We start from the raw sequence: 23192 nt of genomic DNA, 5'->3' as shown, positions 1-23192 counted from the left end.
GAAAGAAATTAAAGATGATACCAACAGGTGGAGAGATATACCATGTTCCTAGGTTGGAAGAATCAATATTGTGAAAATGACTATACTACCCAAAGCAATCTACAGATTTGATGCAATCCCTATCAAATTACCAATGGCATTTTTTACCGGACCAGAACAAAAAAGCTTAAAATTTGTATGGAGACACAAAAGACCCCAAATAGCCAAAGCAGTCTTGAGGGAAAGAAACGGAGCTGGAGGAATCAGACTCCCTGACTTCAGACTATACTACAAAGCTACAGTAATCAAGGCAATATGGTACTGGCACAAAAACGGAAACATAGATCAATGGAACAAGACAGAAAGCCTATAGATAAACCGATGCACCTATGGTCAACTAATCTATGACAAAGGAGGCAAGGATATACAATGGAGAGAAGACAGTCTCTTCAATAAGTGGTGCTGGGAAAATTGGACAGCTACATGTAAAAGAATGAAATTATAACACTCCCTAACATCATACACAAAAATAAACTCAAAATGGATTAGAGACCTAAATGTATGACCGGACACTATAAAACTCTTAGAGGAAAACCTAGGAAGAACACTCTTTGACATAAATCATGGCAAGATCTTTTTTGATCCACCTCCTAGAGTAATGGAAATAAAAACAAAAATAAACAACTGGGACCTAATGAAACTACAAAGCTTTTGCACAGCAAAGGAAACCATAAACAAGATGTAAAGACAATCCTCAGAATGGGAGAAAATATTTGCAAACAAATCAATGGACAAAGGATTAATCTCCAAAATATATAAAGAGCTCATACAGCTCAATATTAAAAAAAAAAACAAACAACCCAATCCAAAAATGGGCAGAAGAGGGCTTCCCTGGTGGCACAATGGTTGAAAGTCCACCTGCCAATGCAGGGGACACGGGTTCATGCCCTGGTCTGGGAAGATCCCACATGCCGCAGAGTGGCTGGGCCCATGAGCCATGGCTGCTGAGCGTGCGTGTCCGGAGCCTGTGCTCTGCAACGGGAGAGGACACAACACTGAGAGGCCTGCGTACCACAAAAAAAAAAAAAAAAAAAAAAAAAAAAAGGACACAAGACCTAAATAGACATTTCTCCAAAGAAGACATACAGACGGCCAAAAAGTACATGAAAAGCTGCTCAACATCACTAATTATTAGAGAAATGCAAATCAAAACTACAATGAGGTGTCACCTCACACCAGTTAGAATGGGCATCATCAGAAAATCTACAAACAACAAATGCTGGAGAGGGTGTGGAGAAGAGGGAACCCTCTTGCACTGTTGGTGGGAATGTAAATTGATACAGCCACTATGGAGAACAGTATGGAGGTTCCTTCAAAAACTAAAAATAGGGCTTCCCTGGTGGTGCAGTGGTTGAGAGTCCGCCTGCCGATGCAGGGGATACGGGTTTGTGCCCCGGTCCGGGAGGATCCCACATGCCGCGGAGCGGCTGGGCCCGTGAGCCATGGCCACTGAGCCTGCACGTCCGAAGCCTGTGCTCCGCAATGGGAGAGGCCACAACAGTGAGAGGCCTGCGTACCGCAAAAAAAAAAAAAAAAAAAACTAAACTAAAAATAGAATTACCATATGATACAGCAATCCCACTACTGGGCATATACCCAGAGAAAACCATAATTCAAAAAGACACATGCACCCCAATGTTCATTGCAGCACTATTTACAATAGCCAGGTCATGGAAGCAACCTAAGTGCCCATCGACAGACGAATGGATAAAGAAGATGTGGTACATATATACAATAGAATATTACTCAGCTATAAAAAGAAACAAAATTGGGTCATTTGTTGAGACGTGGTTGGATCTAGAGACTGTCATACAGAGTGAAGTAAGTCAGAAAGAGAAAAACAAATATCATATATAAATGCATACATGTGGAACCTAGAAAAATGGTACAGATGAACCGGTGTGCAGGGCAGAAATTGAGACACAGATGTAGAGAACAAACATGGACACCAAGGGGGGAAAGCGGTGGGGGAAAGCAGCGGCGGGGGTTGGTGTGATGAATTGGGCGATTGGGATTGACATGTATACACTGATGTGTATAAAATTGATGACTAATAAGAACCTGCTGTATAAAAAAATAAATAAAATAAAATTCTTTTTTTTTTTTTTTTTTGCAGTACGTGGGCCTCTCACTGTTGTGGCCTCTCCTGTTGTGGAGCACAGGCTCCGCAAACGCACAGGCTCAGAGGCCATGGTTCACAAGCCTAGCTGCTCCGCAGCACGTGGGATCTTCCCGGACCTGGGCATGAACCCGTGTCCCCTACATCGGCAGGCAGACTCTCAACCACTGCGCCACCAGGGAAGCCCTTCCTTTCTCCTTTTAAAAATATATTTTATCCTTATTCTAACTTCTTGAATTGAATCAATAGTGCAATTATTTTCATTCTTTCTTCAATAATGAGGAAATTTAAAAGTTATCAATATTTGAATTGGCTGCATCCAATTTCCTAACTTTGATACACAATGTAGGTTGTCTCTCTTCTGCAATGTTCTTTTCCCAGATCCTGACGTGATGAATTCTTCCTGATGTTCAAAGCTCAGCTTAAATGCCATCTCAGAGAGGCTTTCCCAACCCAGAGTACTATAACCTCCCATGCCAGTCACTCTCAGTCACAACATTCTGTGTTATTTTTACTAAAACAAGTATTGCCCCCTGATATTTTCTTATTTCATTCATGTACTTGTTTATCAGTTATCTTCCCCCACTCTAGCGGTAAAATATAAGTCCATGGGAACAGAGTTTGTCTTCTTAGTGCTGTGTATCCTGCTATGAAACAATGTCTAGTACCTAATAGATGATCAATAAGTATTTATTACATTAATGTATGAAAAGTATTCTCACTTCATTATTTTAAAAGTAACATAATGTCATGTTATATGTCAATTATACCCCAATTTGACTTTTAATTAAAAATAATAAGTTTTTTAAAAAGGGAAGGAGAAAGTAACCATTAAGTAGTAGCTGTCCGATGATGCTCCACAGTTTAGCCACTGACGAACATTTGGGTTGTTTACAGCTTACATTTATTTCCATTACAAATAAAGACGCAATAAACATTTATGTACAGTTTTTTTTCCTAACTTTATTTATTTGTTTATATTTTATTTTTGGCTGTGTTGGGACTTCGTTGCTGTGGGCGGGTTTCTCTAGTTGGGCGAGCGGGGGCTAGTGTTTGTTGTGGTGAGTGGGCTACTCAGTGCAGTGGCTTCTCTTGTTGCAAAGCAAAGGCTCTAGGCCATGAGGGCTTCAGTAGTTGCAGCACATGGCCTCAATAGTTGTGGCTCGTGGGCTCCAGAATGCAGGCTCAGTAGTTGTGGCGCACTGGCTTAGTTGCTCCACGGCATGTGGGATTTTCCCAGACCAGGGCTCGAACCCATGTCCCCTGCATTGGCAGGCGGATTCTTAACCACTGCACCACCAGGGAAATCTGATGTACAGGTTTTTGTATGAACATAAGTCTTCATTTCTCTGGAACAAATGCCTAGGTGAGCAATTGCTGGGTCATATGGTAGTTGAATGCTAAGTTTTTAAAGAAACTGATAAACTCTTTTCCAGAGCGACTACTATTTTACATTCCCACCAGCAATGTATAAGTGCTCCAGTTTTTCCACATTGTCACCAGCATTTGGTGTTGCCACTATTTTTTACTTTAGCCATTCTGATATGTTTGTAATGATACTTTGATAAGGATAGAGTAGGATCATTAAATAGTTTAGAAATTCCACTGGGGGATTAAAGACAGAAAAGGAATTTTAAGGGAGTTTGGGAGACTGTTGTAAGCTAATGAGCATTCAAGAAAAGAATCAAGTAACCTAGTAATAATCTACTCTACCTTGAAGGAAGACCAGGTGCATTCAAGCCCCAGACCCACTCAAGCCACAAATACTCATAGTTAAAATACAAGACAATAGTTATGGAGTCTGGATCTTGTTCAATAGTTATGGAGTCTGAATCTTGTTACATGAAGTCAGGGAGTTAATGGTCCTTGAAGAGTAGCATTTCTGCACATAGCTACTACAGCAATATAGGTGAGAGGTGAAAAAACTAGGGGAAAGGGAACGTTATGCCAAAACCTGAGATGAATTACCGTATTTTAGTATGTCACCACCATTTTGCTAATATACATAAGATTTAAATAGCACCATGACAGTCCCAGTTAAAGGAGGAACTAATGATGTAAGCCTTGACGTCTACCCAAAAATGAGGAAGAAGGTGGTCTTCTCCCCTCCCCACTTTTTCTTTCCTTATAAAAATGTAGCCCTCTTTGTTCTCAGGGCTGCGCTCCCTTGCCTGCCAGCTTGTAGCTCTCACAAGCATCCTATGCTAATAAACTCACTCTTTGCCTGTTTCTTTGCCTCCTGCTGAATTCTTTCTGTGCCGAGACAAAACAACTTGAGCTTCAATAAGTCCTGAGACTAGATGTGTGGTTTCATTTAAAAGACAGTGGGTTTGAGTCCCCTCCTAAGTCAGTGATTGTGGGTTCAAGTCCCAATCTGAGGTGCAGCTGGGTCTCATCTGACAAATGTGGTTTCAACTTCATTGTGGTTTTAATTTGCATTTCTCTAATGGCTGATGTTGAAAATCTTTCCACACATTCATTTGCATCTTTATATCCTCTTTAATTAGATGTCTCTCCATGTCTTTTGCCCATTTTCTATTTGAACTTTTACTTTTTTGTTTGTTTGTTTGTTTGTTGCAGTACGCGGGCCTCTCACTGTTGTGGCCTCTCCCACTGCGGCCTCTCCCGTTCCGGAGCACAGGCTCTGGACGTGCAGGCTCAGCAGCCATGGTTCACGGGCCCAGCCGCTCCGCTGCATGTGGGATCCTCCCGGACCGGGGCACGAACCCATATCCCCTGCATCGGCAGGCGGACTCTCAACCACTGCGCCACCAGGGAAGCCCTGAATTTTTACTTTTGAGTGATGGAAGTTCTTTACATATTCTATATAGTAGACCTTTGTCAAATATGTGGTTTGCAAATATTTTCTGCCAGTTTGTAGCTTGTCTTTTCATTCTGTTAACAAGGTTTTTTACAGAGCAAAATTTAAAAATTTTGATGAAGTTCAAGTTATCAGTTTTTTCTTTTATGGGTTTGGTGTCAAGTCTAAGAACTCTTTACCCCTAACACTAGACCCCAAAGATTTTCTCCTATTTTTTTTTCTAAAAAGTCTATGGTTTTACATTTTATATTTAAATCTGTGGTCTATTTTAAGTTAATTTTTTTAATAAATTTATTTATTTATTTGTTCTTATTTTTGGCTGTGTTGGGTCTTTGTTGCTGTACACGGGCTTTCTCTAGTTGTAGCGAGCACGTTGTGGTGCGTGGGCTTCTCATTGTGGTGGTTTCTCTCGTTGCAGAGCACAGGGTCTAGGTGCGCGGGCTTCAGTAGTTGTGGCTCTTGGGCTCTAGAGTGCAGGCTCAGTATTTGTAGCACACGGGCTCAGTTGCTCTGCTGCATGTGGGATCTTCCTGGGCCAGGGATCGAACCCATGTTCTTTGCATTGGCAGGCAGATTCTTAACCACTGCGCCAACAGGGAAGTCCTATTTTAAGTTAATTTTTGTATAAGGTGTGAGACAGGTCAAGGCATTTTTCTTTTCTTTCTTTTTTTCTTTTTCTTTTTTGTCTATGGGTGGCAAATTGCTGTAGCATCACTTGTTGAACAGGCTATCTTCAAGAGAATGAGAAGTCAAGCCACATATTGGGAGAAAATCTTTGCCAAAGATATCTGAGAAAGGGCTGTTATCCAAACTAAACACAAAACTCTTGAAATCCAAAAATAAGAAAATGAACCACCTAATTTAAAAATGGGCAAAAGACCTGGGCAGACACTTTGACAAAGAAGATATACAGATGACAAATAAACGTATGAAAACATACTCATTGTCATAAGTCATTAGGGAATTTCAAATTAAAATGACAATGAAATACCACCTATTAGAATACACACCTATTAGAATGGCCAAAATCTAGAACACTGACAACACCAAATGCAGATGAGGATGTTGTGCAATAGGAACTCTCATTCGCTGCTGATAGGAATGCAAAGTGGTACAGCCACTTTGGAATACAGCTTGGCAGTGCCTTACAAAACTAAACATACTCTTACCATATGATCCAGCAATCATGTTCCTTGGTATTTACCCAAAGGAGGTGAAAACTTACGTCCACACAAAACATTCACATGGATGTTTATAGTGGCTTTATTCATAATTGCCCAAACTTGGAAGCAACCTAGTTGTCCTTCAGTAGATAAATGGATAAGGCGTGGTACATGCAGACAAGAGAATATTATTCAGCACTAAAAGAAAATGAGCTATCAGGGCTTCCCAGGTGGTGCAGTGGTTGAGAGTCCGCCTGCCGATGCAGGGGACACAGGTTCGAGCCCCGGTCTGGGAAGATCCCACATTCTGCGGAGCGGCTGGGCCCGTGAGCCATGGCTGCTGAGCCCGCGCATCCGGAGCCTGTGCTCCGTAACGGGAGAGGCCACAACAGTGAGAGGCCCGCGTACCGCAAAAAAAAAAAAAAAAAAAAAAGAAAGTGAGCTATCAAGCCATGAAAAGACATGAAGGAACTTAAATGCATATTACTAAGTGAAAGAAGCCAAACTGAAAAGGCCACACACTGTATGATGATAACTATTTGCCATTCTGGAAAAGGGAAAACTGTGGAGACAATGAAAAGATCAGTGGTTGCTAGGAGTGAGGTTGGGGGAGTGGGGGAGGGAGGGATAAATAGACAAAGCACAGAGGATTCTTGGGGCATTGAAACTATTCTGCATGATACTGTAATGGTGGACACATGTCATCATACATTTGTCCAAAACTATAGAATGTATAACATCAATAGTGATGTATAATGTAAACTATGGACTGTAGGTGATAATGGTGTATCAATGTAGGTTAGTTGATTGTAACAAATATACTACTTCTGTGCAGAATGTTGATAGTAGGGAGACTGTGCATGTGCTGGGCAAGGGGTACACAGGAACTCTCTGTACTTTCAGTTCAATTTTGCTGTGAACCTAAAACTGCTCTAAAAATAATGTCCTTTTTTAAAAAAAAGATAGCTTTCTTCCATCGAATTGCTATGCATCTTTTTTTTTTTGCGGTACACGGGCCTCTCTGAGGTGGCCTCTCCCGTTGCGGAGCACAGGCTCCGGATGCTCAGGCTCAGCAGCCACGGCTCACGGGCCCAGCCGCTCCGCGGCATGTGGGATCTTCCTGGACCGGGGCACGAACCCGTGTCCCCTGCATCGGCAGGCGGACTCCCAACCACTGTGCCACCAGGGAAGCCCCCTGCTTTGCATCTTTGTCAAAAATCAGATTGGCTTGTGTTGGTCTATTTCTGGGTTCTCTATTCTGCCCCACTGAGCTATTTGTCTATCCTTTTACCAATACCACACAGCCTTGATTACTATAATCTTGATTACTTGATTACTACGTATAATGTCTTGAAATTGGGTAGACTGATTTCTGCCACCTTATCCTTCTTCTTCAAAAATGTTTTAGTTATGCTAGTTCCTTTGCCTCTCCGTATAAGTTTTAGAATAATCTTGCCTATATTTATAAAAATTCTTGCTGGGATATTGATAGGAATTGTGTTAAACCTGAATATTAATTTGGAGAGAATTGCCATCTTTACTATGTTGAGTCTTCCAATACATAAACACAGTATGTCCCTACATTTATTTGGGTCATCTTTGATTTCTTTCATCAGGATTTGTAGTTTTTGGCAAACAGATTCTGTACATGCTTTGTTTAGATCTTACCTGAGTAATTCGTTTTCTTTGGCATGACTGTAAATGGTATTACATTTTAAATTTTGGTTTCTTTATGTTTATTATTAATACATAGAAATGTGCTTGATTTGTATGTGTTGCTCATATATCCTGCAAATTGCTAAACTCATTATTAGTTCTAGGAGGTTTTTGTAGATTCCTTGAGATTTTCTATAGAGACAATCATGTTATCTACAGATAGGGACAGTTTTACTTTTTTCCTTTCCAATCTGCATTCTTTTTATTTCTTCTTCCAGCCTTATTGCAGTTGTTACATCTTCTGGTATGCTGTTGAATAGGAGTGTTGAGAGTAGACAAAACAAGGTTTTGCCTTGTTCTTGATTTTTTTTTTAGTATTTATTTATTTGGCTGCATTGGGTCTTAGCTGCGGCATGCAGGGTCTTTGTTGCCGCGTGTGGGATCTTTTCGTTGTGGCATGCGAACTCTTAGTTGCAGCATGTGAACTCTTACTTGAGGCATGTGGGATCTAGTTCCCTGACCAGGCATCACACCCGGGCCCCCTGCATTGGGAGCACAGAGCCTTAGCCACTGGACCACCAGGGAAGTCCCGTTCCTGATTTTAGAAAGAAAGCTTTCAGTCTTTTTCCATGGTTAGATGTTTTTAAATGGTGTCATTGCCTTAAAATTTGGGTTTTGCTAAAGCACTTTTACAGGAAGTTCCTTGCTTTCCTATATCTTGTGAGATGAGGAAAGGGATATCTCTACATTTCACACATGTCATATTTCCCAAGCTATGCTGACAACAGGCTGTGTGCTTTTTGTCTGATACACTGTCTTGACTGTTCCATTGGTTTCCTCTGAGTTCTTTACGTCAGAATCTCCACATTGAGAGCTGGACTGGTTAGAAGTAGACAACTCTTGGCCCATTCTCTTTCTGTGGCAGTGGAGAAAAAGAGAATAATTTCTATCTAGACCTTTACCAGTCTTGTTGGAAATCTCCCCCACTGAGCATTGGACATAGTCAAAGCAGAAGATGGGCTCCATATCCCAAACAGTTTTCCTAAATCCAGGGCCACAGCTTTGAGAACACTCAGAGATGGGAGTCTGAACAGTAACAGGGGAAAAGTTCATGAGGCATTAAATAATACAGGGAAAGTAAAGAAGGCAGCAGTAGGAGAATATGAATGTATACCCAATGTGTGCATGTGTGTGTGTGTAATTTGGGACACAGTTATGGAGTTTATTCTTTTTTAAAATTTATTTATTTATTTTAATATATTTTTTTGGCTGTGTTGGGTCTTCGTTTCTGTGCGAGGGCTTTCTCTAGTTGTGGCAAGCGGGGGCCACTCTTCATCGCGGTGCGCAGGGCTTTCACTATCGCGGCCTCTCTTGTTGCGGAGCACAGGCTCCAGACGCGCAGGCTCAGTAGTTGCGGCTCACGGGCCTAGTTGCTCTGCGGCATGTGGGATCTTCCCAGACCAGGGCTCGAACCCATGTCCCCTGCATTGGCAGGCAGGTTCTCAACCACCGCGCCACCAGGGAAGCCCTGGAGTTTATTCTTGACATACATTCAGGGGAACAGGGAAATTGGAGATCAAATAACATCACAGTGTTGATGGTAACTGAAGAACTTACTTCACTTTGATTCCATCCACATATCCTTAAGTCAGAAGCTCCCTCATGAAGAGACTCCAATCTCAGGAAGCAAACACCAGCGCCACCTCTCCCACACTCAGGGAGCAGCCCTGGTGTTCTCTTCCTCCTCTCCAGTGGTGGCAGTGCCCATTCAACCAACAAGTATTTACACAGTTGGCACCTGTAAGCTGGAGTGATTGACACAACCCCCTGACAGGCAGAGAGCAGCAACATGGACCAGCAGCAAGGGGGCTGAGCCCTCGTCTGGAGCAGCTATAGGGGCAGGAAATCATGAGGACCAGAGAAGGGAAGTAAGGTACAAGGTCATACAGTCAACTAATGACAGAGCCAGTACACAATCCTGAATCTTAGTTTTGGGGATGGGGATGGGGAAGGATGGAGACCAGGACACACCTTAGGTCATTTGAACCTGTTCTTCAAAGCCAGAAACATGGCTGGGACTTGCCAGATTGGGTGCAGCAGTATCCTGGCAGTGGGAGCAGTAGAAACCCAATTGTCTTACTTCCCTCTTAACCTTGGACCCAATATGTTCCGCCCCAGTCCAAGAGAAGGCAGGGCTGTGACCCACCTTTCTCCTCACCTGCTCCACCCTGTTCCTCATCTCCTGACTTGTAAAGCCCTCAATGTAGGTGGGATGAGAATGCTGCCACGATCTTTTGGAGACCCAGTGGTGCAGACTCTGGTTGGGAGTGTATTAACTATATTTTCTTATATTCTGTGTTCCTGATGCTCTGGCGTCTGGGGCCTCACTACCCCTCCCAGGGTTAGTTCTTAGAGATAGCAAAGCACTCACCTGAGAGGGTACCTTTCATATGTAAACCAACCAATCCAAAGCCCATACCCCCTGCCCCCAACCACCATCTTTATTGAACTCTCACACACCAAGCCAATATTCCTCCTGTCCTAATCACCTCAGGGTCAGGTACCAGATAACCCATGACAACCCCGACACCACAGAGCCTGCTGAAATTATTCAAACTAACCAATCACCCACTCCTTCCCATGGACACCATAATAAAGGCTTTTATCCATGCTTTCTCCTCACTCCTCTGCCTCCTGACCAACCTGGTGTTTCCCCATGTGGCCCTGCATGACTTGGTGTACTCAGTCTGCTTGGGAACTGTGAGTAACAAACTATCTTTTCTTTATTTCTTTCTTTCTTTTTTGGCCATGTCCTGCGGCATGTGGGATCTTAGTTCCCCAACCAGGGATCAAACTTGCACTCCCTGCAGTGGAAGTGCAGAGTATTAACCACTGGACCACCGGGGAAGTCCCCAAACTATCTTTTCAATAGTAATCATCTCCTGATCTGTTGGCCTCACCATGCCTGAATAACAGTAAAACTTACCTTTTAAAAACAGAGAGAAAAAAGGGAGGAGGGAGGTGCTATGGAAAAGAAGGGAGGAAATAGTGGAGAGGAAAGGGGAAGAAAGGGGAAGTAAGGAAGTGTCACTGTCTGGATTTGCCACCTTCCTCTGCTCTCTTCCCTCCACCTTGGTCTCCCCATCATGTCCCCTACCCTCCTTTTCCCCTGGGTTCCATCTCACTCTAGACAATTAATGATCTTTGAACCAAAAGAATGAGGTTTCCCATTTGCATGGAAGACTGGAGAGCAAGTCTTCATTCAAGGGCAGAAGTGGTTACCAGTTCGGGAAATTGATGGAAAGGGTGATGATAAATAGAAGATGTCTGAGAAAGCTGCATCCCTCGTCCAGGTTCATCTATACAACCTCAGGCATGAGAGGAGAGGATTCGCCTTTTGTGAAAACTGAGCCCAGAGAGGAGTCCTGGTGCCTCAACCAAGTCTGTGCATTTCTTTACTCATCAAGAAAAGATGTTTGGAAGACAGTGGGGACCTTTGAGGATGCTGCAAACATTTTACTGTGGGAAAGTATAACGGTATTTTGGCTGGAATAGAGCTGAGTCTTAAGTGCACTGGTATGTTGCATTTGGCCACATTACCCCTCGAAGTCCTCTGAGTCCTGGGATCAATGGCTTCCTGATTCTCAGGGACTGAGGAACAGCCCAGCCACTCCCTTTGATTTGCCCTCCTTATGGGAACCCCTGCAGTGCAGGAGGGTTGGAGGACCAAGCCAGGCACAGACCTGTGGGATGGACTGCCCGAAGCCCTGAAGAGAGATGGACTGGAAAGGGAGTCAGTGAGAAAACTCTGAGAAAACTCACCAGGAGTGGAAGAATTCTGTCAGAGGGCTAAGTGTGAGCCTGTGTGGGGGTGGGGGGTGGGGGTGGTGCATGAAGCAGGAACAGTGGTTGGTTCTAGGTCCAGCACGATACTGTTCTTGATATCCCTGGATTCAGCACATACACACCCTTCAGTGCCTAGGTGTTCTGGGAAAGAAAGCACAGGGAAAAGAACTTTCATAGGAAATTCCTTTGTGGAGGTGGTCACAAGGAATATTTTTCTACATGCCAGGGAGGAAGAAGAATGCAGAGACCAGTGGACCAGAGGAAGGAACAGTGGCATGGTGGTGTCCTGGGGACGATGTGGAGGTCACCAGCAAACCAACAGAATCCACCCAGCACCAGAGCAGAAGTGCACATGGAAGCTCTGATTTTATGTGCAAGAACATTCTAACCATGATGTATCTCCACCCCCACCATCCCTAGTTCGAGATGCCTAATGGGAATAATGAGGAGGGGACATCATAAGAAAGGCCAGGCACAAGGTATGGAGATTTTGGCTTATGACTCACCATTACTCTTCTTCCTTCTTTCTCTCCAACCTCCTTCATCCTTGCTTTCTTCTTTCTCTCTCTTTCTTCTTCCAACTTCGCTTTTTCCTCTCTCTATCCCCCCCTTTCCCTCCATACTCCCCTTCTACTTTTTCTCCTTCCTCTCTCTTCCCTTTCTCTAACCAAACATCCACTGCACAATCATACTGTTCCTAGATTTTCGCTAGGCTTTGGGGAGCACAGAGATAAATATATGTGGCAGAAACCTGTCTTAATCTCTTCCAGCTATCAGCCCCAAGGGACTTGCATGTGAATGGACAATTATAATTCAACATGGTTAATGCAAGGTCCCAAGGAGCCCAGGGCAGGAAACACCTAAAAGAGTGATGCTGCACTTGAGTCTTGAAAGGGTGAATAGGAATTAGGCAAGTGGAAAAGAGGGCAGCAATGGGGGCTCAGGACATCCCTTAGAAAGGGAACAGCATGTAGTAGAGGCCTGCCAGAGTCTTCGATCTTAGGGGAACCTCAGATAGGGCAAGTAGATGCAGTTTCCCAATGTCTCCTTTAAATCTCACAAACGGCACCCAGGTTCAGTGGTCTTGGCAGACAGTGTGGAATGAGATCACTGTCAAGTGGGAGAATCCCAGAATGGTGGGCTATCTGCTCTTATATTCTCAGCCCTGTCATCACTCAGAAACAGGTTTTATCATCAACACAGTACTTTTTCTACTTGGGAACCATCTCATCCTTCCCAACATCTGGGTTCTTGGCTTTGCAATCTTGCTGTAAAGTCACTGGTGCACTAATTCCTTACAGGCATGTCACTGCAGGCCCTAATAATTTTCCACCTTTGTCCCTTTAGGGGATTTCTGTGGGCAGTCTGATCACTGGCTATGAAACAGTGCTACTCACTGTGGGCCAGTGCTGGTCCATGAGTGTTTGTTATAGGTCTGCAATGAGATAAGCACAGAAATTGAGTGCTTAGAAACTTTTATAGAAATTTAACATTGATGTGACATTCAAGCACATAATCAGTTTCATGTTTTATTCTTTTTTACAAAAGTATTGGTTCATGAAGGATTGGAAAATTTATATATAAAACAACAACAAAAACAAAACCCAAAAACCAGTCCCTTACTGCAGGCGGTGGTACTGACAATCACGATTCAGGACCGTGGACAGCACCTCATCCTGCCTCCCAAACCCTGAGTCATCACCCCTGCTCCCAGCTCCTGGCGAATGCCCTTGATGAACAGCTAGTTCCCAAATCCAACAGATGCTTTTCAGCTGTTGTCTTAATTGACCTTTCTAAAATGTCTGCCTTTGTTAACACCTGCATCTGTCATTTTCATTTAAAGATCATTCCCAGTGAAGGAATAAAAACGTTCCCCTAGAATTATCAATGGGCCACACTGATAAAGTGAGGGGACAATTTCTGGTAGCTCAAACATATTATTAATCTTAAAACAATGTATTGACATTGCTCCTTTGCTTTTCAGTGGGCTCTTAGAGGACAGGAGACAGGTTTTACTCATATTCATGTCCAACGTGTATCGTAAAGTCATGCTCAGAGTTTGTGTGAGCAAATGCCTGCCGCTTATCACTGGATGACCTTGGGCAAATTATTACTCAACCTCTCTTTGCCACTGCTTCCCCAACTGTTAAACTGGAATCCTATTAGAGTCTACCTTACAGAGTTTTTAAAATATTAATTTAGTTAATACATTAAAAAGTGCTTGGGGGCTTCCCTGGTGGCGCAGTAGTTGAGAGTCTGCCTGCCGATGCAGGGGACATGGGTTCGTGCCCCGGTCTGGGAAGATCCCACGTGCTGCGGAGCAGCTGGGCCCGTGCGCCATGGCTGCTGAGTCTGCGCGTCCGGAGCCTGTGCTCCGCAACGGGAGAGGCCACAACAGTGAGAGGCCCGCGTACCACAAAAAAAAAAAAAAAAAAAAAAAGTGCTTGGAACAGCGGTGGCACAGAAGAATAAAAAGTATTATTATTTTCATCATCATTTTATATTACTGAATAAACCAATGAGCATCTATTATCATCAGGCACTAGATGGTGGAGGACTTCATCCCACCACCTGGGAAGGGCTACTGCTTTATATTGACATTTGAGTATACACTGCCCTACTCAGAGCACCGTGAGCTTCGGAATTCCTGAGATTTGCTATTCCTGGGTCCCTGTCTTGTCATGTTGGCCCCACCCTACCACATCTTTCAGTTGTGTATTCCCTTTCCCTTTCCAGTTGCATTCCTGCCGACTTCTTTCACCCTCCAGGCTCACTCACAGTCTTTTCTTTTGGTCCCACTGGATGAAGAGTCCCACCTGTGCAAGTTGGCCTGGCAGCTCCTGCCCCTTCAGTGATTCGGCCCGACTTACCTCCTCCCTCCATGTGCCCATAAACCTTCTTCCCCTAGTCCCTTAACTGGCCTACTGCTGTTAGGCAATTCTAGGTCTCTCCACCTAAACTGTTCTTGCTCCCTCACTGCTCAGGGAGATTTTAACCATCCTTCAGAGCTTGAGTCAAACTTACCCCTTCCATAAAAGGGACATTTCTCCGTTCCTTTCCTGAACTACTATGTCAGCCTCTGAACCCCACAGGGCTTCTCTGTAGTTCTCATTCTGTCTCACCATCACTTCTAACCTCCTCGAGGTTCAGGTCCAGGTCACACCTGGACCTGCCCACACTCTCAACACCCATCTCAGGCAGCCGCTCCTGCAAGTTTCAGAGGACTAATCCCTTCCTTCTTCTCTTTGAGGCTCTTACCACATCAGCAAGATGGGGCTAAGAGAACCCGCCTCCTTGGATTTCTGCGCGCATTAAGCGAGGCGGGGCAAGGAAAGCGCTGGACAGCGCCTTACTAGTGGGGTGGGAGCTCGCGTGACCCCTCCGCAACGCGAGTCCGCGCGGGGGCTCCTGGGATTTGTAGTCCGTGCCCGAGTTTGCATTCTCGCAGGCCCCGCAAAGACACCCTCGGACTCGGCTGGGAAGGTGGCGGGGACCTGCGGGACGCGAGGCGCTGGGCCCGGGGCCGGCCCCAGGCGGGGATGGGGCCGAGCGAGGGCAGCCGGACTGGCCCTGCCGCTGCTGCTGGGGCAGCTGCTGGCGCTCACGGGCGGCGGAGGCGCGTTCTACCTCGAGGTCAGCGAGCTGGAGAAGAAGTGCTTCATCCAGGAGATCCCCGATGGCACAGTGGTCATAGGTGCGCGCGAGCCTTGCCCTCCCCGCACCCAGAGTCCCGGCCTTGCCCTCCCCGCACCCAGAGTCCTGAGAGGGAATGGGGATGAGGCCCCGCGGGATCAGCTCAGGCCCATACCTCCCCTCTGCTGCCGGGGGTGGGCACGGGTGGGAAATGGGTGGACAGCAGTGTGGGCAAAGCATCCTCTCCGTTGCCTGTGCCGGAGCTGGGGGGCGCCGAGGAGGCAAGTCTGATCCAGACCCGGATGACAGCAGAAAAGCGGGGCAGGAGAGGGAAGGAGAGAGGCAGAGGGCTGTGGTCAAGCCCCACAATCAGACACCCGAATCTTCCTGTTCCTCCCCCCGGCCCCCGTGACTCCTGGAGGTCCTGGGCGGGCTCTTTGTCATGAGTGTGGATGGGGATGCATCCAGGCTGCCTCCCCATTAGGTAACTACAAGACCGAGTTATACGACCCTGCTATGGAAAAGTACCAGCCCTCCCCGCAGTGGATCAATTTGTTCGTGTTTGTGAAGGACCCCGACAACAAGGTGAGGCAGGCCTTGACTCCCTGCAGCCCTCCCACCCCCACGTCTCCAGCGTCATTGTCTAGTCCTCCCTAGTCCTCCATTTCACAGAGGAGGGCTCATCTCCTCACAGGCAGGAGGGCTCAAGGAAGGCCATGCTCTTTGCAATCTGTAGAGTATTGTGTACTAGCCGTGCTGGGATCTGAGATTTTCAAGCCCAAACTGATGCCATTTTCCTCACACCCTCCCTACTGGTCTGGCCTGTGGGGGTCAGAACCTGGGATATCCCCAGAGTTCCTCTCCTAGAAGCAGGTTTCTGGTCAGCTTCTCTGTGCTCACGGAGGCTGTTTCCTCTAGAATCTGCTGGCCCATCAGTACGGCCCTCGGGGCAGCTTTACCTTCACCTCCCAGTCTCCTGGAGAGCACCAGATCTGCCTTCACCTCGAGTCCATCCGGTTCGCCCTCTTCTATGACGGCAAGCTGGTGAGTATGGAGGGGAAAGTCACCAGCCCTTAACACCTCAGTCCCTTGGGTGAGAAGGGCTCAGTAGGCGGTGCCTCTTGAGGAGGGCTGGGCTTTCCATGAAGTAAGCATACAGAGGACAGGTCCTGAAGAATGAGAGGGGACCCAGGAGGGAGTCACTCTGACTTAAAAATCATCCCTCGGCTCCCTGCCATCCCTAGAATAAAGACCAAGCTTCATAATGTGAAATTCAGAGCTGTCCAGCAGCTGAACGCTCCCAGGCTCTTCATTACCACCTCCCACTGACATGGAACTCCTAGGAGCTGCTTGTCTCAAACACTGAGTCATACACATTTTGTTCTGCACATTGTTCTGTGCCTTCTGTCTTTTGGACATGGAACTCCAAGCAAGCAGGGCCTTGATCTGGTGTTTTGGCACCTGGAGCTAGAGCTAGTCCCCACATCAATGAGTCTGAGGCACTGAACTGCTCAGTTCAGTCAGGCCCAGACTGGTGTGTGGAAGCTGGGTTTCTGGCAGGTGCGTGGAGCTGAGCTCCCTGACCCCCACCCTTGGCTCCCCTGCTCCCCAGGCCATTCACTTGGACATGCAGTTGGGTGAACACACCAATGATTATACAGAACTTGCAGCCAATGACAAGCTGACCCTGCTGCATCTGCGCATACAGCAGCTGGTGGAGCAAGTGGAGAAGATCCAGAAGGAGCAGGAGTACCAGAGGGTGAGGGGCCGGGCTGGGCCAGTTGGGACAGTGGATGTGTTACCTCCCAGGGAGTGGCTCTTTCAGCTCTTCCCCTGGGGGTCGATTCAGTTCTAGCCACGCCTTCCTGTTCTCCCCTCCCACAGTGGCGAGAGGAGCGCTTCCGGCAGACCAGCGAGAGCACCAACCAACGGGTGCTGTGGTGGTTCATTCTGCAGACCTTCATCCTTGTGGCCACTGGCATCTGGCAGATGCAGCACCTCAAGAGCTTCTTTAAAGCCAAGAAGTTGGTGTAGATGAGCCCCAGAGACCAGAGGCTTAGCCCCCACTCATTCCCCTTCTGCTGAATAATGGGAAGTGGCCTGGCCTGGTCTGTCTCCTGGCTCCTCCCACTCCTCCCAACCCTGAGGGACTTCCTTGTTACTGGTGTGTGTGTGGGGGGGTGGGGGACAGAAGACCTCTTTAAACTGGTTTCTGAGCCAGGACTTGGGAGAGGATGGGGTTCCAGCTGGAGACATGTGGGTGGGAGGAGCTGTAGGCTCCTTTGCTGTTCTGTGAGGCTGAGCAGGAGTTGGGTGAGTGTTACCCCAACCCCCACGTTAAACAGGATGGGCGAACTAAGAGTGAATATAAATTATAACTGTCAAACTTTCTGACCTAAACAGTTATTGCCTCCTACTCTGCAATTCGTTATATGTGTCCAATCAGATGTTAATATTTGAGGCCCTGCATGCATTAGTGGGGGGGACTGATCTCAAAATGGATGAGGTGAAGAATACTTTTACCCCAGAAGCCTTAGCAACATGTGGAGCCTTTTCCAGAAAAGTCCAATTTGGGCCCATCTTTTGGGTAACCTGAGTGCTGGTGGTGATCCTGTGCCCAACCTGCCTTCTCTCTCTCTGGGCTCTGGTCAGGCTCATGTGCTATCCTATTCCAATCACCTGGACTGCTGGGTTCTTCAAAGAGTCTGATGGGCACCTCTGTCGTCCTGCTATTTTTCAGTTGACCTCTGTCTCTTTTTTTTTTTTTTTTTTTTTTTTTTTGCTGTACGCGGGCCTCTCACTGTTGTGGCCTCTCCCGTTGCGGAGCACAGGCTCTGGACGCACAGGCTCAGCGGCCATGGCTCATGGGCCCAGCCGCTCCGCGGCATGTGGGATCGTCCCGGACCGGGGCACGAACCCGTGTCCCCTGCATCGGCCGGCAGACTCTCAACCACTGTGCCACCAGGGAAGCCCGACCTCTGTCTCTTTTTATGATGCCATTGGCTAATCCTTTCAGGAGATACCTAAAGATTCCAAGTCAATGTTTCCATTACATTCAGCATCTCCTGTAACTCAACCTTCACAAGTGCACACAGGGGTAGATGCCCTCCATTGCTTCTGCCTGATCTAGTCCACATTTTACCAAGCCCTATGTTGGTGGCCCTGTTGGATTATAGCCATCTCTCACATGAATTTGACATTTTCTGTTGTAAGGAGATTCACTGGTTGGCACCCTCAATAAAATCAAGTCCAAATCGTCAAGGTCAAGAATGTCAATGAGGGAGACTCCCCATAGAGCGGGGCATCCGTGACAGCCCTGGCCCCTGAGAGAGGTGCACTCTCTCCCCTAGGGATGAGGGATGACTGCAAGCCTCGGGTGCTGCTCACTGGTGTGTCTGGCCACAGTTAGCCTCAGAAAGTATAAGTGAGACTTAACTGAAGGCTGGGGATGGGGACCACTGGAGAGTAACCTCTAAACAGAGAATGTGACCTTAGGGTCACTTCCCTTATCTGAAGCTGGGGGTGGGGGTGGGGAGAGTGCCCTGCTCTCTGCTGCAGGAGAAGCACAAGACCCAGGTGGGCACATTCTTGCCCATGGAACCTGTGGTATGACACCAAATGAGGCAGAATGTTGAACAAGACGTAATGGTGATGCATGCTTCTGAGGAGAAGGGCATGGGCTAAGGGCAATATGTCAGGAGTCCTGGCCTAATCTAGGTAGTAATGGAAGGCTGCTTTTTAGACATGAGACAGAGGATAGGAGTTAGCTGGGGGAAGAATGTTCTGGCTAGAGGGAATAGCACATGAAGAAGCCCTAAAACAAAAAAGAGCATGGCTATTTGGGGAAGCTGAAAGAAGGCCACTATAGCAAAAGCCCAACTCCAGAGAGGCTGCCTGCAGCCTGCTTTCTAATTTATGATTTCATGTCTAGGACTTGCCTCTTCCCCAGTGATTAACCCCAGAATGACCACCCTTTTCAGAGGGACCCTATCCTCTACCCACAGAGGTGAGACCTTATCCTGACACTTCAATAGGGAAACAAGTCACAAAAGAGCAACAGTGAGTACATGGGAGAGCTGCACACACACAGTAGAAGAGAGTTCCCCATCCATTTCCACATGAAACCTTCACAGTCACTCTGTAGAGGAAATGACATGTGTCCCTGATTTAGAAAAGAGAGCCAGCTAATAAGGGATGGTCCATGCTGAAACCTGGCCAATTCAACTCAGTTCATGGTTCTTTTCTCTGTTCTGGCTACTTTTCTCCAGGTAGAGGAAAGACCTCATACAAAGAGGTAAAACACACTGCCTCTGATTTTAAAGAGCTGGCCATTTGAATTTCTAGTTTCTTGTGGCTACCATAACAAATTACCATAAAACTTGGTAAATTAAAACAACTGAAGTTTATTGTCTCACAGTTCTGGAGGCCAGAAGTACAAAATCAAGGTGTCAGCAGGGCTGCACTCCTTCCAAAGGCTCTTTTTTTTTTTTTTTTTTTTTTTTTGGCGGTACGCGGGCCTCTCACTGTTGTGGCCTCTCCCGTTGCAGAGCACAGGCTTCGGACGCGCAGGCTTAGCGGCCATGGCTCACGGGCCCAGCCGCTCCACGGCATGTGGGATCTTCCCGGACCGGGGCACGAACCCGTGTCCCTTGCATCGGCAGACGGACTCTCAACCACTGCGCCACCAGGGAAGCCCCCAAAGGCTCTTGAAGAGACTCCTTCATCTTCTTCCAGCTACTGGTGGCTCCAGGTATTACTTGGCTTTTGTCTACAACCCTCCAGTCTCTGCCTCCATTTCCTCCTCTTGTGTCATATGACACTTGTCATTTGGATTTAGGACCTAACCAGGTAATCCAGGATGATCTCATCTCAAGGTCCTTAAATTAATTATATCAACAAAGACCTTTTTTTCCATATAAGCTCATATTCATAGGGTCCAGGGGTTAGGGCATAGGCATGTCTTCTGTGGAGCCATCATTCAACCCACAACAGAGAGCAAGAAGTGTACGCCTGATAAGGTCCCAAGTAATCTAACAAATGGGGTACTCAGAGCTCTCAGAATTCAGGATGGGGTGAGACCTGGGTGGATGGATGGATGGATGGATGGATTGATGAATGGGAAAAGGGATGCCAAGGAGGTCTTTATAAAAGAGACAGTACATGAGTAGAACATTGAAAGATGAAATGGTTTAAATATGAAGAATAGGGAAGGAATTCTATTTTGGGGAAATGGAGCCTGTAGAGATGCCCATGTACAAAAGATTTCAATATAATTCAAAATGTAATCCAATACCCATGAATATATAACACTGTAAGACAGAGACTTTGAAAAACAAAGGAATCAGGAAAATAAGTGTAACGTGAGTAGGATGAAGACAGGAGGAAAGTTAGATCAAACAATGGATGGAAGTGAATATACCTATTGCAAGTTGGACAACTAGAAGTAGGCTGTTATCAGAGGCTGCAGACTGGTGACCTGCAAGTATATTGTTTGTCCTTTTTTTGTGTTATTTTTTTTCAAATTATTTGACAACAGTAACAGTGCCACAGTTTCTGTAGTATAAATTTTGAGATGTATTGGATAGACAAACTGGTTGGATGAAGGAGCTTGGAGTTGTTTTGCAACACTTGACATAAATGTGAGAAAATGACAGTTGTGCATATGCAGGAGGCATGATAAAGATTATGAAGAAGGAGTGGGCCTCCCCCTGGGGAACACTGTCTTAGACAATCACTTATGAATAAGAGAGCCTTTGTGGAAATCCAGGTTTCCAGGAGAGAAATTCCAGCACATAGTTGGAGCAGAAAAATACACATTTGGACACAGTGGAGAGGGTAAGAGGCACAGTTTGACTTTACCTGCATTATCTGTCCTCCAGACTGGCACAGCTCAATGCTAAGAAATCATTTTCTTGGTCAGTGATATCTCCTGCAGGGTAAAGTGAGAGTGTGTGAGGAAGCACCCAGCTTCTCCAGCAGTGCGGGATCCTGTCAAAGAGGTCATTTCTCTCTTGCTCCATCCAGAGTACTGAGTTATGAGCTACATGACTGGGGGGTGGGAAGAGGCTGGGTGAGAGCACATAGGACCCTCAGAGGACATTAAAGGGACATGGATCCTACTAACTGTCATGAGCTGCTGGGGACACTTCACCTTTGAATCCTCCCAAATGGCCCACAGACACTGCCGATGCTCCATGTGCCTCATCTACACACCTCCCTGTGGCTTATCTCCCTGAATGCACTCCTGATGGTGGTGAGAGAAAGCTCTGGCAGACAGTAGTGAGCATGTGTAGAAAGCTGGCCTAAATCTGCTGGCCAGGGAGAGACAACAAACTCAAGCTTTAGCTCTATCCTTGGAAAAGCAAAAGGGAGTCTGTCAGCCTCTGGTCTGGTTCATTGCAGGATGGAGAGAAGGCATATAAGCTTAAGAATTCTGCCACAAGAGACAACAAGGAATGTAGAGTAGGCGTATCCAGAAACCTCAGAATCCCTAGCAGGGCTGACAGAAGGTATTTCTCTCCCAAAGTCAATGAGTAAAGACTGGAGGAGGTAACTGCTACTTCAAATGTGAAGACAGCATCACAAGACTTAAAGGAACATGAAAAATCAAGGAACTATCACACCACCAAAGGATCACAATAATCTTCTGGTAACCAATACCAAAGACATGAAGATCTATAGTTTTCCTGATAAAAAGTCAAAATAGTTGTTTTAAGGAAGCTCAATTAGCTGCAAGAAAACATAGAAAGACAATTGAACAAAATCAGGAAAATGATACACAAACAAAATGAGAATGTTAACAAAGAGAAATCATATAAAAGAACCAAATCAAAATTCTGGAGCTGCAGAGTACAATGAGTGAAATGAAAAGTGCAATAGAGAGCATCAACATCAGAATGGATCAAGCAGAAGAAGGAATCTGGAATTAGAAGACAGGACCTTTGAAATTATCCAGTCAGGTATGCTAACACATATGTATGGAATCTAAGAAAAAAAATGTCATGAAGAACCTAGGGGTAAGAGGGGAATAAAGACACAGACCTACTAGACAATGGACTTGAGGATATGGGGAGGGGGAAGGGTAAGCTGTGACAAAGCGAAAGAGAGGCATGGACATATATACACTACCAAATGTAAAGTAGATAGCTAGTGGGAAGCAGCTGCATAGCACAGAGAGATCAGCTCGGTGGTTTGTGACCACCTAGAAGGGTGGGATAGGGAGGGTGGGAGGGAGGGAGACGCAATAGGGAAGAGATATGGGAACATATGTATATGTATAACTGATTCACTTTGTTATAAAGCAGAAACTATTCCAAACTGTTACAATCTTAGTCTTATAATGAATGCTTGTTGGCTTGTGTTTAGGGGCAATGGGGGGATGGCTGTGGTTGTGACTGTATAACTGGGAGTTCTCTCAATTAACTTCCATGTAGAACACAATATTTATGTTTACTGAAGGATAAGTAATAAAAACGTGTTGATTTAAAGCACACGTGTATCATTAAAACTCATCAGCGACCACGGCAATTGTTTAGAACTTAGATGCATGGAAGATTCTTTTTTTCAGGGAATAGTATTTTATCAGTGACATTGCCAGCATGTGGTGATGATAATAAAATGCAAGTCAACTTTTAGTTGGTGTTATTGTTTTTAAATTCCCTGCAGACACACCACTTATTGCCTGCATCCTGGACAAGAGCTTCCATCACCCATCCTTTGTCAGCTGCCAGATTCCTTGCAGAGGAAACAGCAAGTACAAAGGCGCTGAGGTGGGAGCATGGGAAGCAAAGGGCTTGGTAGCTGAGGTAGCGAGAGCAAGGGGCAGAGGAGGAGCTCAGAAGTAGGAGGGAATCAGGTAAAGCCTTGTAGCTCGTGCTGAGGATTTTGACTTTCACTCTGGGTGATGTATAGAATG

General features: G+C 45.9%; 1 protein-coding gene across 1 annotated transcript; it reads left to right on the top strand.

Moving 5' to 3' along the window:
* Positions 1 to 15267: 15267 nt before the first annotated feature.
* Positions 15268 to 17454, top strand: LOC132485866 (transmembrane emp24 domain-containing protein 9-like). The gene is made up of 5 exons (XM_060092467.1): positions 15268 to 15338; positions 15762 to 15862; positions 16196 to 16321; positions 16890 to 17036; positions 17162 to 17454. The coding sequence occupies exons 2-5, from the start codon at positions 15794 to 15796 to the stop codon at positions 17309 to 17311; spliced, it is 492 nt and encodes a 163-aa protein (XP_059948450.1). The 5' UTR covers positions 15268 to 15338; positions 15762 to 15793; the 3' UTR covers positions 17312 to 17454.
* Positions 17455 to 23192: the final 5738 nt, after the last annotated feature.

The sequence above is a fragment of the Mesoplodon densirostris genome, chromosome 3, assembly GCF_025265405.1.
Source record: "Mesoplodon densirostris isolate mMesDen1 chromosome 3, mMesDen1 primary haplotype, whole genome shotgun sequence".
Taxonomy (NCBI): Eukaryota; Metazoa; Chordata; class Mammalia; order Artiodactyla; family Ziphiidae; genus Mesoplodon; species Mesoplodon densirostris.
Note: the sequence above shows the minus strand (reverse complement) of the source record. Positions and strands in the feature narration are given on the sequence as shown.